The sequence below is a fragment of the Mya arenaria genome, chromosome 2 (assembly GCF_026914265.1).
Source record: "Mya arenaria isolate MELC-2E11 chromosome 2, ASM2691426v1".
Lineage (NCBI taxonomy): Eukaryota > Metazoa > Mollusca > Bivalvia > Myida > Myidae > Mya > Mya arenaria.
The window spans coordinates 19,359,842-19,372,115 of record NC_069123.1 but is presented as its reverse complement, the minus strand read 5'-3'; the positions used below and the strand labels follow the sequence as shown (position 1 = coordinate 19,372,115).

The following is a 12,274-nucleotide window of genomic DNA, read 5'->3' as shown; positions in this document are numbered from 1 at the left end:
CCTTTTTACCCAAAGAAAAGCGTCTTTAACGAATGATATCATTTCCTGGAACCAATAAGGTGTTACATCACTTAACGGCAAAATCAGCGAACACATGAGCATGCTTTCAATTAGAAATATCGAAGTTGGAAAAACAAACACAAATGAAGGAAACACGTAGCAATTCTCGGATGAGCTGATAACTTGTGCACAAATAGTATTAAATCCCGCGGAATGTGAAGTAGGGCACGGGGTAAAATGACGCAGTGCGCATCCACTTTTATCCAGCATATAGTTTGAGTCAAGAGACATATAGTATGGCCATTTTAACTGCCAAAATCTTGTTCCACCAATTCCCAGGATGATTTAGAAAGCATTGAATCAGTCCTATTTAAGGTATTTATATTGTAAATGTAGTATGTCATATTCTATTGTCAATTGAAATAATTATGGTATGACCAAGTTCATCATGTGTGGTTTACAGCCTTTATTAACCCATGCGTGTAACAAAACTTTATTGTCAATGTATGCGTCAACCCTATGCAAAGCTATTTTTGACCTGACCGTGCGCAGCACCTTAACTAAAGTTTGACCCTCTAAAACCATAATAGGCTTCCCTCAGTGGGTCAGACACCAAAAGTCAGAAAATTATATATGTACCGCCATATCTATATAGAGAGGTTGCACCTGTGGGTGATTTTTATCCACGCACCGTTTGGCCGCCATCTTGGAGGGACAGATAAATGTAGCGTACAAGTAAACAAGTGATTATTATTAAGATTTGAAGTGATAGCAGAGTTATATGAACATTTATAGTGTGAAGTATGAAGCCTATGGACTCGCTCTCCGAAAAGAGACTCTATAGAGAGACTTTGAGTGCGATAGAGAAAGCGAGGTACCTAGAAAAAATGAAATTAATTGACAACAAAGACCCGTACGAGGCAACATTTGTAAAGGGATTTTCTGACGATAAATCCTTACTGCCGACCATCAGCTACCCTGACATTGTGAATTATTTAATATTCACACCCAGCCCCTACTCCAAGGATGATCTAAAGGCCTACAAGAGTCTCAACTGCTATGTGCAGGCCCAGTGTGGCTGGGTATCTGAGGTGAAGGCTGCAGTTGTTGGAGACAGGCATGTCGTGATTGGAAAGGTAAATCAACTGTATTCAATAATTTTGTCATGTTTGATATACATAGAGAACAAATGCCAAGTAGCATTTAAATTAATATTTAGTTGTTTTATTTTCGAATACATTTAGGCTGGCTTTGTTTTGTCTAACCCCAGCCCCACCCACCGTTCCCTACCCCGGTGTGTTATGCCACTTCAGGCCCTTTACTGCTTTCACGCTGAAGTTAAAAGGCTCCCGACCCATCAAGGCCAGACCCCTCCGCACCATCGTTAAAGACTACTTCAGTCTTTGTACAATTTTCAATTTATGTTTATGTCATTTTCAGGTTCTACATTCCATGCGTTTGAAGGAGAAGCCGCTCAACCCATGGCTCATCTCAGAGAAAAATGGTTCAATCTTGGCATCCCACTGTGACTGCATGGCTGGCTTAGGCGAAGTTTGTACACATGTTGCTTCCCTGATGTTCAGTATAGATGAAACTGTCCGTCTCCATGATGCTCGCACTAGAACAGAAGATCCAAACTGGTGGATAATGCCTTCAGCTGTGAAGGGGGTCTCATACAGCATGATTAAAGACATTGATTTTACATCAATGCGTTCCCTGAAGAGAAAGTATGAGAATGTGGGAGGAGATATACCTTCCTATCCGCAGTCGTCCACAACCCAGAAACATCTGAAAGATGTGCCAACACCAACAGATGCAGAACTGAATGGATTCTTTTCAAAACTAAGTGCTACTGGGAGAAATCCAGCCATTTTGTCTGTAGTTAAAGAATTCTCTGATGACTATGTACCGAAACAGGACAAAATGGACCTACCAGCTCCTTTAGGGAATTTGAAGACAAAAGATGCAATGATGATGAATTATGGACAACTTGTAAATCATTGTGCTGGCATACAGCTGACTGTGTCCAAGGACCAAATAGCGAATGTTGAAGAAGTGACAAGAAACCAAAGCGAAAGTAAACTGTGGCAAACGTATCGGGCAGGGCGTATTACTGCGTCAAGAGCAAAGCAAGTCTGCTCGACTGATCCATCAAATCCCTCACAATCACTGATAATGGACATCTGTTATCCTGGGAATAAAACATTTCAAACAGCAGGTACACAATGGGGGACAAAGAATGAGCCTGTTGCCAGAAATGACTTCCAAACGTACATGGAAGATAAACACCAGGGCTTCTGTGTTAAGCAGTGTGGGCTATTCATTTCTGAACAATTTCCCTACATTGGTGCTTCACCTGATGGACTTGAACATTGTCATTGCTGTGGGGCATCACTCTTAGAAATCAAATGCCCATACACTCTGAAAGAAAGCCTCCTTGACAACGACTCTGAAAAATATTGTTTGACAAGGAACAGTCAAGGAATAATGTTGCTTGACCATAAACACCCTTATTATTATCAGGTTCAAACACAGATGGGTGTTACTGGCATAAGGGCAACACATTTTGTGATTATGACTGAAAAGGCAGTACATATTGAGCTTGTTCCGTTTGACATAGATGTATGGACTGAAATCTGTGAAAAGGCGGAAACATTGATGAAGGTGGCAATTTTGCCTGAACTTGTTGGCAAGTTCTATTCAAAGCTTCCTGGATGTGGTTTGCCTGTGCAGCCCCTAAAAGAAGTCCAGCCAACCCTGTCTTCTCAAAATGAGACTGAAAAGACATGGTGTTATTGTGACCAAGTGGAATCAGGAGAAATGATTTGTTGTGATGATGAAAACTGCCATATTGTTTGGTTTCACTTCACATGCTTGAAAATTGAGCGAAAGCCCAGGGGGGAAAATGGTTTTGTCCTGACTGCCGAAAGTCTGGATTGTTGAAGAAAAAGAATTCAACAAAGAAATGAAATAGTGATTTACGTTAATGTGTTATGATGTATTAACCTGATTCCATACTTATCTGTATTAACTGCAAGTCAAGGAAATTTTATTTACAAAGTTGGATTGTGTAACAGGACAACCTAAGCTCTAAAGAGCTTTTAGCACCGACTTATACATATTAAGCAGTTTTCATCATACATAGTTATAATAATTTAATATTAGCACATATAAGTTATTATAGAATAATAAATGCCATAGACTATATTGTCAACTTTGTGACATCTTTATGTATTTTTGTGTTATCTAAAGTTATTTGGTTCTATTGAAGTAATTTTCTTTGGCATTTTGCATATTCAGATGATACCGGTAATTGTGCCTTATAAGAGCAAATGATCAAATATCATTGAATAATAAAACTGCAGAAAAAAGGTTTCATGTTTGTTACAACAATGGGAGTACTCTGTACTCTGGTAATCGGGTTAAGCGAACCAAGTCTCAGGGCTCAGTGCTCTGTTAACTATAATGAACCAGCACTCCTATGATGAACCAGTACTCTGTTTATGTATAGAGTAGTTTGTATAGCAATCAAAATCAGTGCTCCATGTATTACCCAGCACTCAATGTTTAACAAACCACAACTCATTGTTTACCGAATCTGCACTCTGTGTATACTAAACCAGTGCTCTTAGTATGTCAAGACCAGATGATTTGTGTTAGGTATGAAAATCTATACTCTGTCTACATGCTGACAAAAAATGTAACATTGACTAAGGAGATAAGTTTAAAAACAAATTTATTCATTTAAAATTAATTTACAAGCATTTAAACATGACAGCCTGCATATTTACACTATTTAATACAGTTCAAATCAAGACATTTAATCAAAAGCAACTACTGGATCACATAAATTCACCAATGCACAACAAACAGTTCCAATTTTGTCAATAACAGGAAGGTCTTGTCCATTTTCCTTTAAGAGAAATTCTACTGGTAATGGACCATTCAAGATAGTATATTTTTGCCTTGTTAATCCTATGACTCGTTCAACGTGAATTCTCACATTTGCAAGTTTCCTTGTGGACTCCAGGTCTAGTGGAGACATTTGGCTTTTTCCTTTGGTGAACGCAGGAATTTTTACTTGGGCACACAATGTTCCAACACTTGCAGCAATATCAAAGCCCCTGTCTGCCATCACTAGGTCCCCAGGTAAAATGTTGTCTAAAAAACCACTGTGCTCAGTTATATGTTTATCTGTGGTTCTACCGCCCCAGGCATTTGAAATGTATGAAATAACTCCCTGGGGTGTAATCCCTATTAAAAACTTAACAGTATTGTGGTGTTTATAGGATGACCATGTCTCAGCCCGAGCTAGCATATTGGATGGTTTATCTATGAAGACTTCAAAGCAATCTATAATCACTGCACATTTTTTCCCGAAATGTTCACGAAACTGCATTGGCATTGTCTTTTGGAGAGATTCTCTATCTGGCCAGTAAACTAATGGTTTCATACGATGGTACATGACATGTATATAGTCTTCAAATGTTCTGGAAATAGTAGATGTCGATACACTAAATTGATAAGCTAAAAACACATTTGACAAATCAAGTCTCAATTTCATCAGTGTCATAATTAAGCATTGAAACTTTGATAGCAAGACTTTTGCAGGCAGGTGACCTTCAAGGTAACCGAATAGTTCCATGAGAACAAGAAAACTTGTCAATCCTGTGAAATATTTCACTTTGTCATCATTTCCTTTGAAGAACTCAATACAGTATGGCGTCTGGGTCTTGAGTTGTTCCCTAAAGGAGTCATTTCCTTTTTTTACATGTGCTAATTCATTAAAAACAGAATCAATCACTAGTGAAGATAAATCAGTTTGTGAGCTTGTTCCAGCCTCCTCTTCAAGTGAAGGTTCACATGATTCACCGATTGAAAGTAGCACGCGTGCAGCCTCACACTTCTCGGATCGAGCCCTACGCCTTGCGAAACGCCCTGTTGCAACTAGCGGGGATGGTGTTGAAGCTGTAGATCCTAGGTTGATTGATGGTGCCCAGTCTGGATTTTCTCTGTCATACAATGCTGACTTCTGCCCTGTAAATAAATACTGTATAAAATAAAATATTGTTCTGCTAAAATGATTCAAGCATATGAAACAAATTATATCATTCCTTTTTTTATGTTCTAGCCAAACAGGTGAATCATTCAATGTTAAAATTCTCAGACATTTGACATCGACATTTTGGTCATAATTTGGGTGTGAAGAACTTTGAGTACGAACATTCTAAGTCATGTAAAAGCATCACTATATATCACAATCTGCGTACAAATACCTCTCTATTATTAAAGTTGGCATACATATTTAAATTAACATAATAATATCAGCGAAAGCTAGGAAGTACAATTTTGAAGTGCTGTGCAGTAGGTCGTATTAACGAATGAAATCGGGTACGAATAATGTTGTTGTCGGAATATTGTTAATCTGAATCAACTGAATAAAAAGGAAAACAACAAATTAAGAATAATAACAAACATAATTAAGTGCAATTATTGTATATTACCTGAAATAAAATGATCTGAGCACACTCTGATGTTGCTAAGGTTTTTCCCTGTGAAATCTTGACCGAGTCTCGCAAGCCACGATCTTCGCCTTTCCGTTGATAATTCTCGGGTCCTGTCATCTTGGTGAAGAATAATTTCCGGTAACCGGAAAAACTTTCTGTTGTCTGATTTGTTTGCCTTATTATGACACTTAAACACACTGCATGAATTTACCATTTTCAAACGAGTTCTGACTTCTCTCGTCTGGAGGTCAACAATGGCTGCGCTTATCAGTCTGTCCCTCCAAGATGGCGGCTATCGATTTGATTACGTAACGTGCAACCTCTCTTATAGAGAGGTTGCACCTGTGGGTGATTTTTACCCACGCACCGTTTGGCCGCCATCTTGGAGGGACAGATAAATGTAGCGTACAAGTAAACAAGTGATTATTATTAAGATTTGAAGTGATAGCAGAGTTATATGAACATTTATAGTGTGAAGTATGAAGCCTATGGACTCGCTCTCCGAAAAGAGACTCTATAGAGAGACTTTGAGTGCGATAGAGAAAGCGAGGTACCTAGAAAAAATGAAATTAATTGACAACAAAGACCCGTACGAGGCAACATTTGTAAAGGGATTTTCTGACGATAAATCCTTACTGCCGACCATCAGCTACCCTGACATTGTGAATTATTTAATATTCACACCCAGCCCCTACTCCAAGGATGATCTAAAGGCCTACAAGAGTCTCAACTGCTATGTGCAGGCCCAGTGTGGCTGGGTATCTGAGGTGAAGGCTGCAGTTGTTGGAGACAGGCATGTCGTGATTGGAAAGGTAAATCAACTGTATTCAATAATTTTGTCATGTTTGATATACATAGAGAACAAATGCCAAGTAGCATTTAAATTAATATTTAGTTGTTTTATTTTCGAATACATTTAGGCTGGCTTTGTTTTGTCTAACCCCAGCCCCACCCACCGTTCCCTACCCCGGTGTGTTATGCCACTTCAGGCCCTTTACTGCTTTCACGCTGAAGTTAAAAGGCTCCCGACCCATCAAGGCCAGACCCCTCCGCACCATCGTTAAAGACTACTTCAGTCTTTGTACAATTTTCAATTTATGTTTATGTCATTTTCAGGTTCTACATTCCATGCGTTTGAAGGAGAAGCCGCTCAACCCATGGCTCATCTCAGAGAAAAATGGTTCAATCTTGGCATCCCACTGTGACTGCATGGCTGGCTTAGGCGAAGTTTGTACACATGTTGCTTCCCTGATGTTCAGTATAGATGAAACTGTCCGTCTCCGTGATGCTCGCACTAGAACAGAAGATCCAAACTGGTGGATAATACCTTTAGCTGTGAAGGGGGTCTCATACAGCATGATTAAAGACATTGATTTTACATCAATGCGTTCCCTGAAGAGAAAGTATGAGAATGTGGGAGGAGATATACCTTCCTATCCGCAGTCGTCCACAACCCAGAAACATCTGAAAGATGTGCCAACACCAACAGATGCAGAACTGAATGGATTCTTTTCAAAACTAAGTGCTACTGGGAGAAATCCAGCCATTTTGTCTGTAGTTAAAGAATTCTCTGATGACTATGTACCGAAACAGGACAAAATGGACCTACCAGCTCCTTTAGGGAATTTGAAGACAAAAGATGCAATGATGATGAATTATGGACAACTTGTAAATCATTGTGCTGGCATACAGCTGACTGTGTCCAAGGACCAAATAGCGAATGTTGAAGAAGTGACAAGAAACCAAAGCGAAAGTAAACTGTGGCAAACGTATCGGGCAGGGCGTATTACTGCGTCAAGAGCAAAGCAAGTCTGCTCGACTGATCCATCAAATCCCTCACAATCACTGATAATGGACATCTGTTATCCTGGGAATAAAACATTTCAAACAGCAGGTACACAATGGGGGACAAAGAATGAGCCTGTTGCCAGAAATGACTTCCAAACGTACATGGAAGATAAACACCAGGGCTTCTGTGTTAAGCAGTGTGGGCTATTCATTTCTGAACAATTTCCCTACATTGGTGCTTCACCTGATGGACTTGTACATTGTCATTGCTGTGGGGCATTACTCTTAGAAATCAAATGCCCATACACTCTGAAAGAAAGCCTCCTTGACAGCGACTCTGAAAAATATTGTTTGACAAGGAACAGTCAAGGAATAATGGTGCTTGACCATAAACACCCTTATTATTATCAGGTTCAAACACAGATGGGTGTTACTGGCATAAGGGCAACACATTTTGTGATTATGACTGAAAAGGCAGTACATATTGAGCTTGTTCCGTTTGACATAGATGTATGGACTGAAATCTGTGAAAAGGCGGAAACATTGATGAAGGTGGCAATTTTGCCTGAACTTGTTGGCAAGTTCTATTCAAAGCTTCCTGGATGTGGTTTGCCTGTGCAGCCCCTAAAAGAAGTCCAGCCAACCCTGTCTTCTCAAAATGAGACTGAAAAGACATGGTGTTATTGTGACCAAGTGGAATCAGGAGAAATGATTTGTTGTGATGATGAAAACTGCCATATTGTTTGGTTTCACTTCACATGCTTGAAAATTGAGCGAAAGCCCAGGGGGAAAAATGGTTTTGTCCTGACTGCCGAAAGTCTGGATTGTTGAAGAAAAAGAATTCAACAAAGAAATGAAATAGTGATTTACGTTAATGTGTTATGATGTATTAACCTGATTCCATACTTATCTGTATTAACTGCAAGTCAAGGAAATTTTATTTACAAAGTTGGATTGTGTAACAGGACAACCTAAGCTCTAAAGAGCTTTTAGCACCGACTTATACATATTAAGCAGTTTTCATCATACATAGTTATAATAATTTAATATTAGCACATATAAGTTATTATAGAATAATAAATGCCATAGACTATATTGTCAACTTTGTGACATCTTTATGTATTTTTGTGTTATCTAAAGTTATTTGGTTCTATTGAAGTAATTTTCTTTGGCATTTTGCATATTCAGATGATACCGGTAATTGTGCCTTATAAGAGCAAATGATCAAATATCATTGAATAATAAAACTGCAGAAAAAAGGTTTCATGTTTGTTACAACAATGGGAGTACTCTGTACTCTGGTAATCGGGTTAAGCGAACCAAGTCTCAGGGCTCAGTGCTCTGTTAACTATAATGAACCAGCACTCCTATGATGAACCAGTACTCTGTTTATGTATAGAGTAGTTTGTATAGCAATCAAAATCAGTGCTCCATGTATTACCCAGCACTCAATGTTTAACAAACCACAACTCATTGTTTACCGAATCTGCACTCTGTGTATACTAAACCAGTGCTCTTAGTATGTCAAGACCAGATGATTTGTGTTAGGTATGAAAATCTATACTCTGTCTACATGCTGACAAAAAATGTAACATTGACTAAGGAGATAAGTTTAAAAACAAATTTATTCATTTAAAATTAATTTACAAGCATTTAAACATGACAGCCTGCATATTTACACTATTTAATACAGTTCAAATCAAGACATTTAATCAAAAGCAACTACTGGATCACATAAATTCACCAATGCACAACAAACAGTTCCAATTTTGTCAATAACAGGAAGGTCTTGTCCATTTTCCTTTAAGAGAAATTCTACTGGTAATGGACCATTCAAGATAGTATATTTTTGCCTTGTTAAACCTATGACTCGTTCAACGTGAATTCTCACATTTGCAAGTTTCCTTGTGGACTCCAGGTCTAGTGGAGACATTTGGCTTTTTCCTTTGGTGAACGCAGGAATTTTTACTTGGGCACACAATGTTCCAGCACTTGCAGCAATATCAAAGCCCCTGTCTGCCATCACTAGGTCCCCAGGTAAAATGTTGTCTAAAAAACCACTGTGCTCAGTTATATGTTTATCTGTGGTTCTACCGCCCCAGGCATTTGAAATGTATGAAATAACTCCCTGGGGTGTAATCCCTATTAAAAACTTAACAGTATTGTGGTGTTTATAGGATGACCATGTCTCAGCCCGAGCTAGCATATTGGATGGTTTATCTATGAAGACTTCAAAGCAATCTATAATCACTGCACATTTTTTCCCGAAATGTTCACGAAACTGCATTGGCATTGTCTTTTGGAGAGATTCTCTATCTGGCCAGTAAACTAATGGTTTCATACGATGGTACATGACATGTATATAGTCTTCAAATGTTCTGGAAATAGTAGATGTCGATACACTAAATTGATAAGCTAAAAACACATTTGACAAATCAAGTCTCAATTTCATCAGTGTCATAATTAAGCATTGAAACTTTGATAGCAAGACTTTTGCAGGCAGGTGACCTTCAAGGTAACCGAATAGTTCCATGAGAACAAGAAAACTTGTCAATCCTGTGAAATATTTCACTTTGTCATCATTTCCTTTGAAGAACTCAATACAGTATGGCGTCTGGGTCTTGAGTTGTTCCCTAAAGGAGTCATTTTCTTTTTTACATGTGCTAATTCATTAAAAACAGAATCAATCACTAGTGAAGATAAATCAGTTTGTGAGCTTGTTCCAGCCTCCTCTTCAAGTGAAGGTTCACATGATTCACCGATTGAAAGTAGCACGCGTGCAGCCTCACACTTCTCGGATCGAGCCCTACGCCTTGCGAAACGCCCTGTTGCAACTAGCGGGGATGGTGTTGAAGCTGTAGATCCTAGGTTGATTGATGGTGCCCAGTCTGGATTTTCTCTGTCATACAATGCTGACTTCTGCCCTGTAAATAAATACTGTATAAAATAAAATATTGTTCTGCTAAAATGATTCAAGCATATGAAACAAATTATATCATTCCTTTAGCACATATTTTTTTTTATGTTCTAGCCAAACAGGTGAATCATTCAATGTTAAAATTCTCAGACATTTGACATCGACATTTTGGTCATAATTTGGGTGTGAAGAACTTTGAGTACGAACATTCTAAGTCATGTAAAAGCATCACTATATATCACAATCTGCGTACAAATACCTCTCTATTATTAAAGTTGGCATACATATTTAAATTAACATAATAATATCAGCGAAAGCTAGGAAGTACAATTTTGAAGTGCTGTGCAGTAGGTCGTATAACGAATGAAATCGGGTACGAATAATGTTGTTGTCGGAATATTGTTAATCTGAATCAACTGAATAAAAAGGAAAACAACAAATTAAGAATAATAACAAACATAATTAAGTGCAATTATTGTATATTACCTGAAATAAAATGATCTGAGCACACTCTGATGTTGCTAAGGTTTTTCCCTGTGAAATCTTGACCGAGTCTCGCAAGCCACGATCTTCGCCTTTCCGTTGATAATTCTCGGGTCCTGTCATCTTGGTGAAGAATAATTTCCGGTAACCGGAAAAACTTTCTGTTGTCTGATTTGTTTGCCTTATTATGACACTTAAACACACTGCATGAATTTACCATTTTCAAACGAGTTCTGACTTCTCTCGTCTGGAGGTCAACAATTGCTGCGCTTATCAGTCTGTCCCTCCAAGATGGCGGCTATCGATTTGATTACGTAACGTGCAACCTCTCTATAGTGACGCATCTGTATAAATCTTAAGATGTCGTTCTCTTTCCCTTTCCAATTGTCAAATCAAAGCACTGAAAGTACTGAGGGACGGTACTGCTTAAAGCTGGCAGCAGGAGAGTTACAACTAGTTGTATGAATGTCAGATGTGTGGAAAGAGGAGATTGAATCAGACCGTACAACACTCCTTGTCTGGTATTTTTTGTAGAAGAAAGTTTCTTAAGTGGAAATTCAGGACCCGGGCTATGATTTAAAAAGGGCAGGGTGCAAGGTCAGATTGTGATCTGTTGATGTGCATTGAAAGAGCGCTAATGGGGCATTTGCAAGGGTCAATGTTCAAAAATTATTGTGCATGTGTTGTAACTACTCTCAATACCAATACAAATGATAAGGGTTGCTTTTATCTCAAATAAGTATCACAATTATGTTTCTGTATTATTTTTTTGAATTGACATTTAAAAATGATTTTGAATATCAAATATAATTCATAGTTATTGACGGAAGCTCTGCCTAACAAAATGGCACAGTTGGGAATAGTAATACAGCAGCAAGGAGTCGGAAAATGGAAGCAGGCCTAGCTTAAGCTTGGCAATGTTAAAAAATAGGGTAACAACTAATAGGCTATGACAACAACTATTTTGGCTTTAGTAAGAAGGAAACCACAAAACATGAACACTGAAGTGCATACAGTATAAATTTTATTGATAGGTTGTAAATGTTTTTAATGAATCTCAAAGGAAAAATGTAATACAAAATTTAAACAATTAAATGTTGAATATTATTTATAAATGGCAGCTAATATAAGCGTATAGCTATCGGAGGTTCTTCATTAGCTGTAGCAGTTAAAATGCTGACATTGGTGTATGCATATGATGTTGTTATCGTAGCTTGTTAAATTTACATATCAACAGTCAACCACACCTGTCATAGACCAATGCCTAAACACCAGCAGTTCAATTTCAGAAAAATAAGAACAAGGTATATGAAAGGGAACATTCTCTTTTGTGTGTTTTTATAGTTGGTCTATGATTTAATAATAGTTATAATGCAGTATTTTATTTCATAATCTGAATAGGTCTGAAATTGAGCCCAATTAACATTACATATAAAGTATGTCTTTATTTCTCCATAATTATCAATATTATACCAGGGTTTATTGGATCAATTGGGGATGAACTAAAAGTACCAAAATCAGCAAGTTCAATTTTTCCTTAAAACAAGTCTGAACTTGAATTAGGGCTAGTACGAGGTCA

General features: G+C 38.0%; 2 protein-coding genes across 2 annotated transcripts; one reads left to right on the top strand and one right to left on the bottom strand.

The window, feature by feature from the left end:
• Positions 1-3,001: 3,001 nt before the first annotated feature.
• On the bottom strand, positions 3,002-5,731 carry LOC128213649 (uncharacterized). Its single transcript, XM_052919637.1, has 4 exons — positions 5,505-5,731; positions 4,621-5,037; positions 4,004-4,161; positions 3,002-3,031 (listed from the first exon to the last, which is right to left on the bottom strand). The coding sequence occupies exons 1-4, from the start codon at positions 5,719-5,721 to the stop codon at positions 3,002-3,004; spliced, it is 822 nt and encodes a 273-aa protein (XP_052775597.1). The 5' UTR covers positions 5,722-5,731.
• Positions 5,732-5,855: 124 nt separating this feature from the next.
• Positions 5,856-8,542, top strand: LOC128246558 (uncharacterized). The gene is made up of 2 exons (XM_052964821.1): positions 5,856-6,319; positions 6,624-8,542. The coding sequence occupies exons 1-2, from the start codon at positions 5,987-5,989 to the stop codon at positions 8,124-8,126; spliced, it is 1,836 nt and encodes a 611-aa protein (XP_052820781.1). The 5' UTR covers positions 5,856-5,986; the 3' UTR covers positions 8,127-8,542.
• Positions 8,543-12,274: the final 3,732 nt, after the last annotated feature.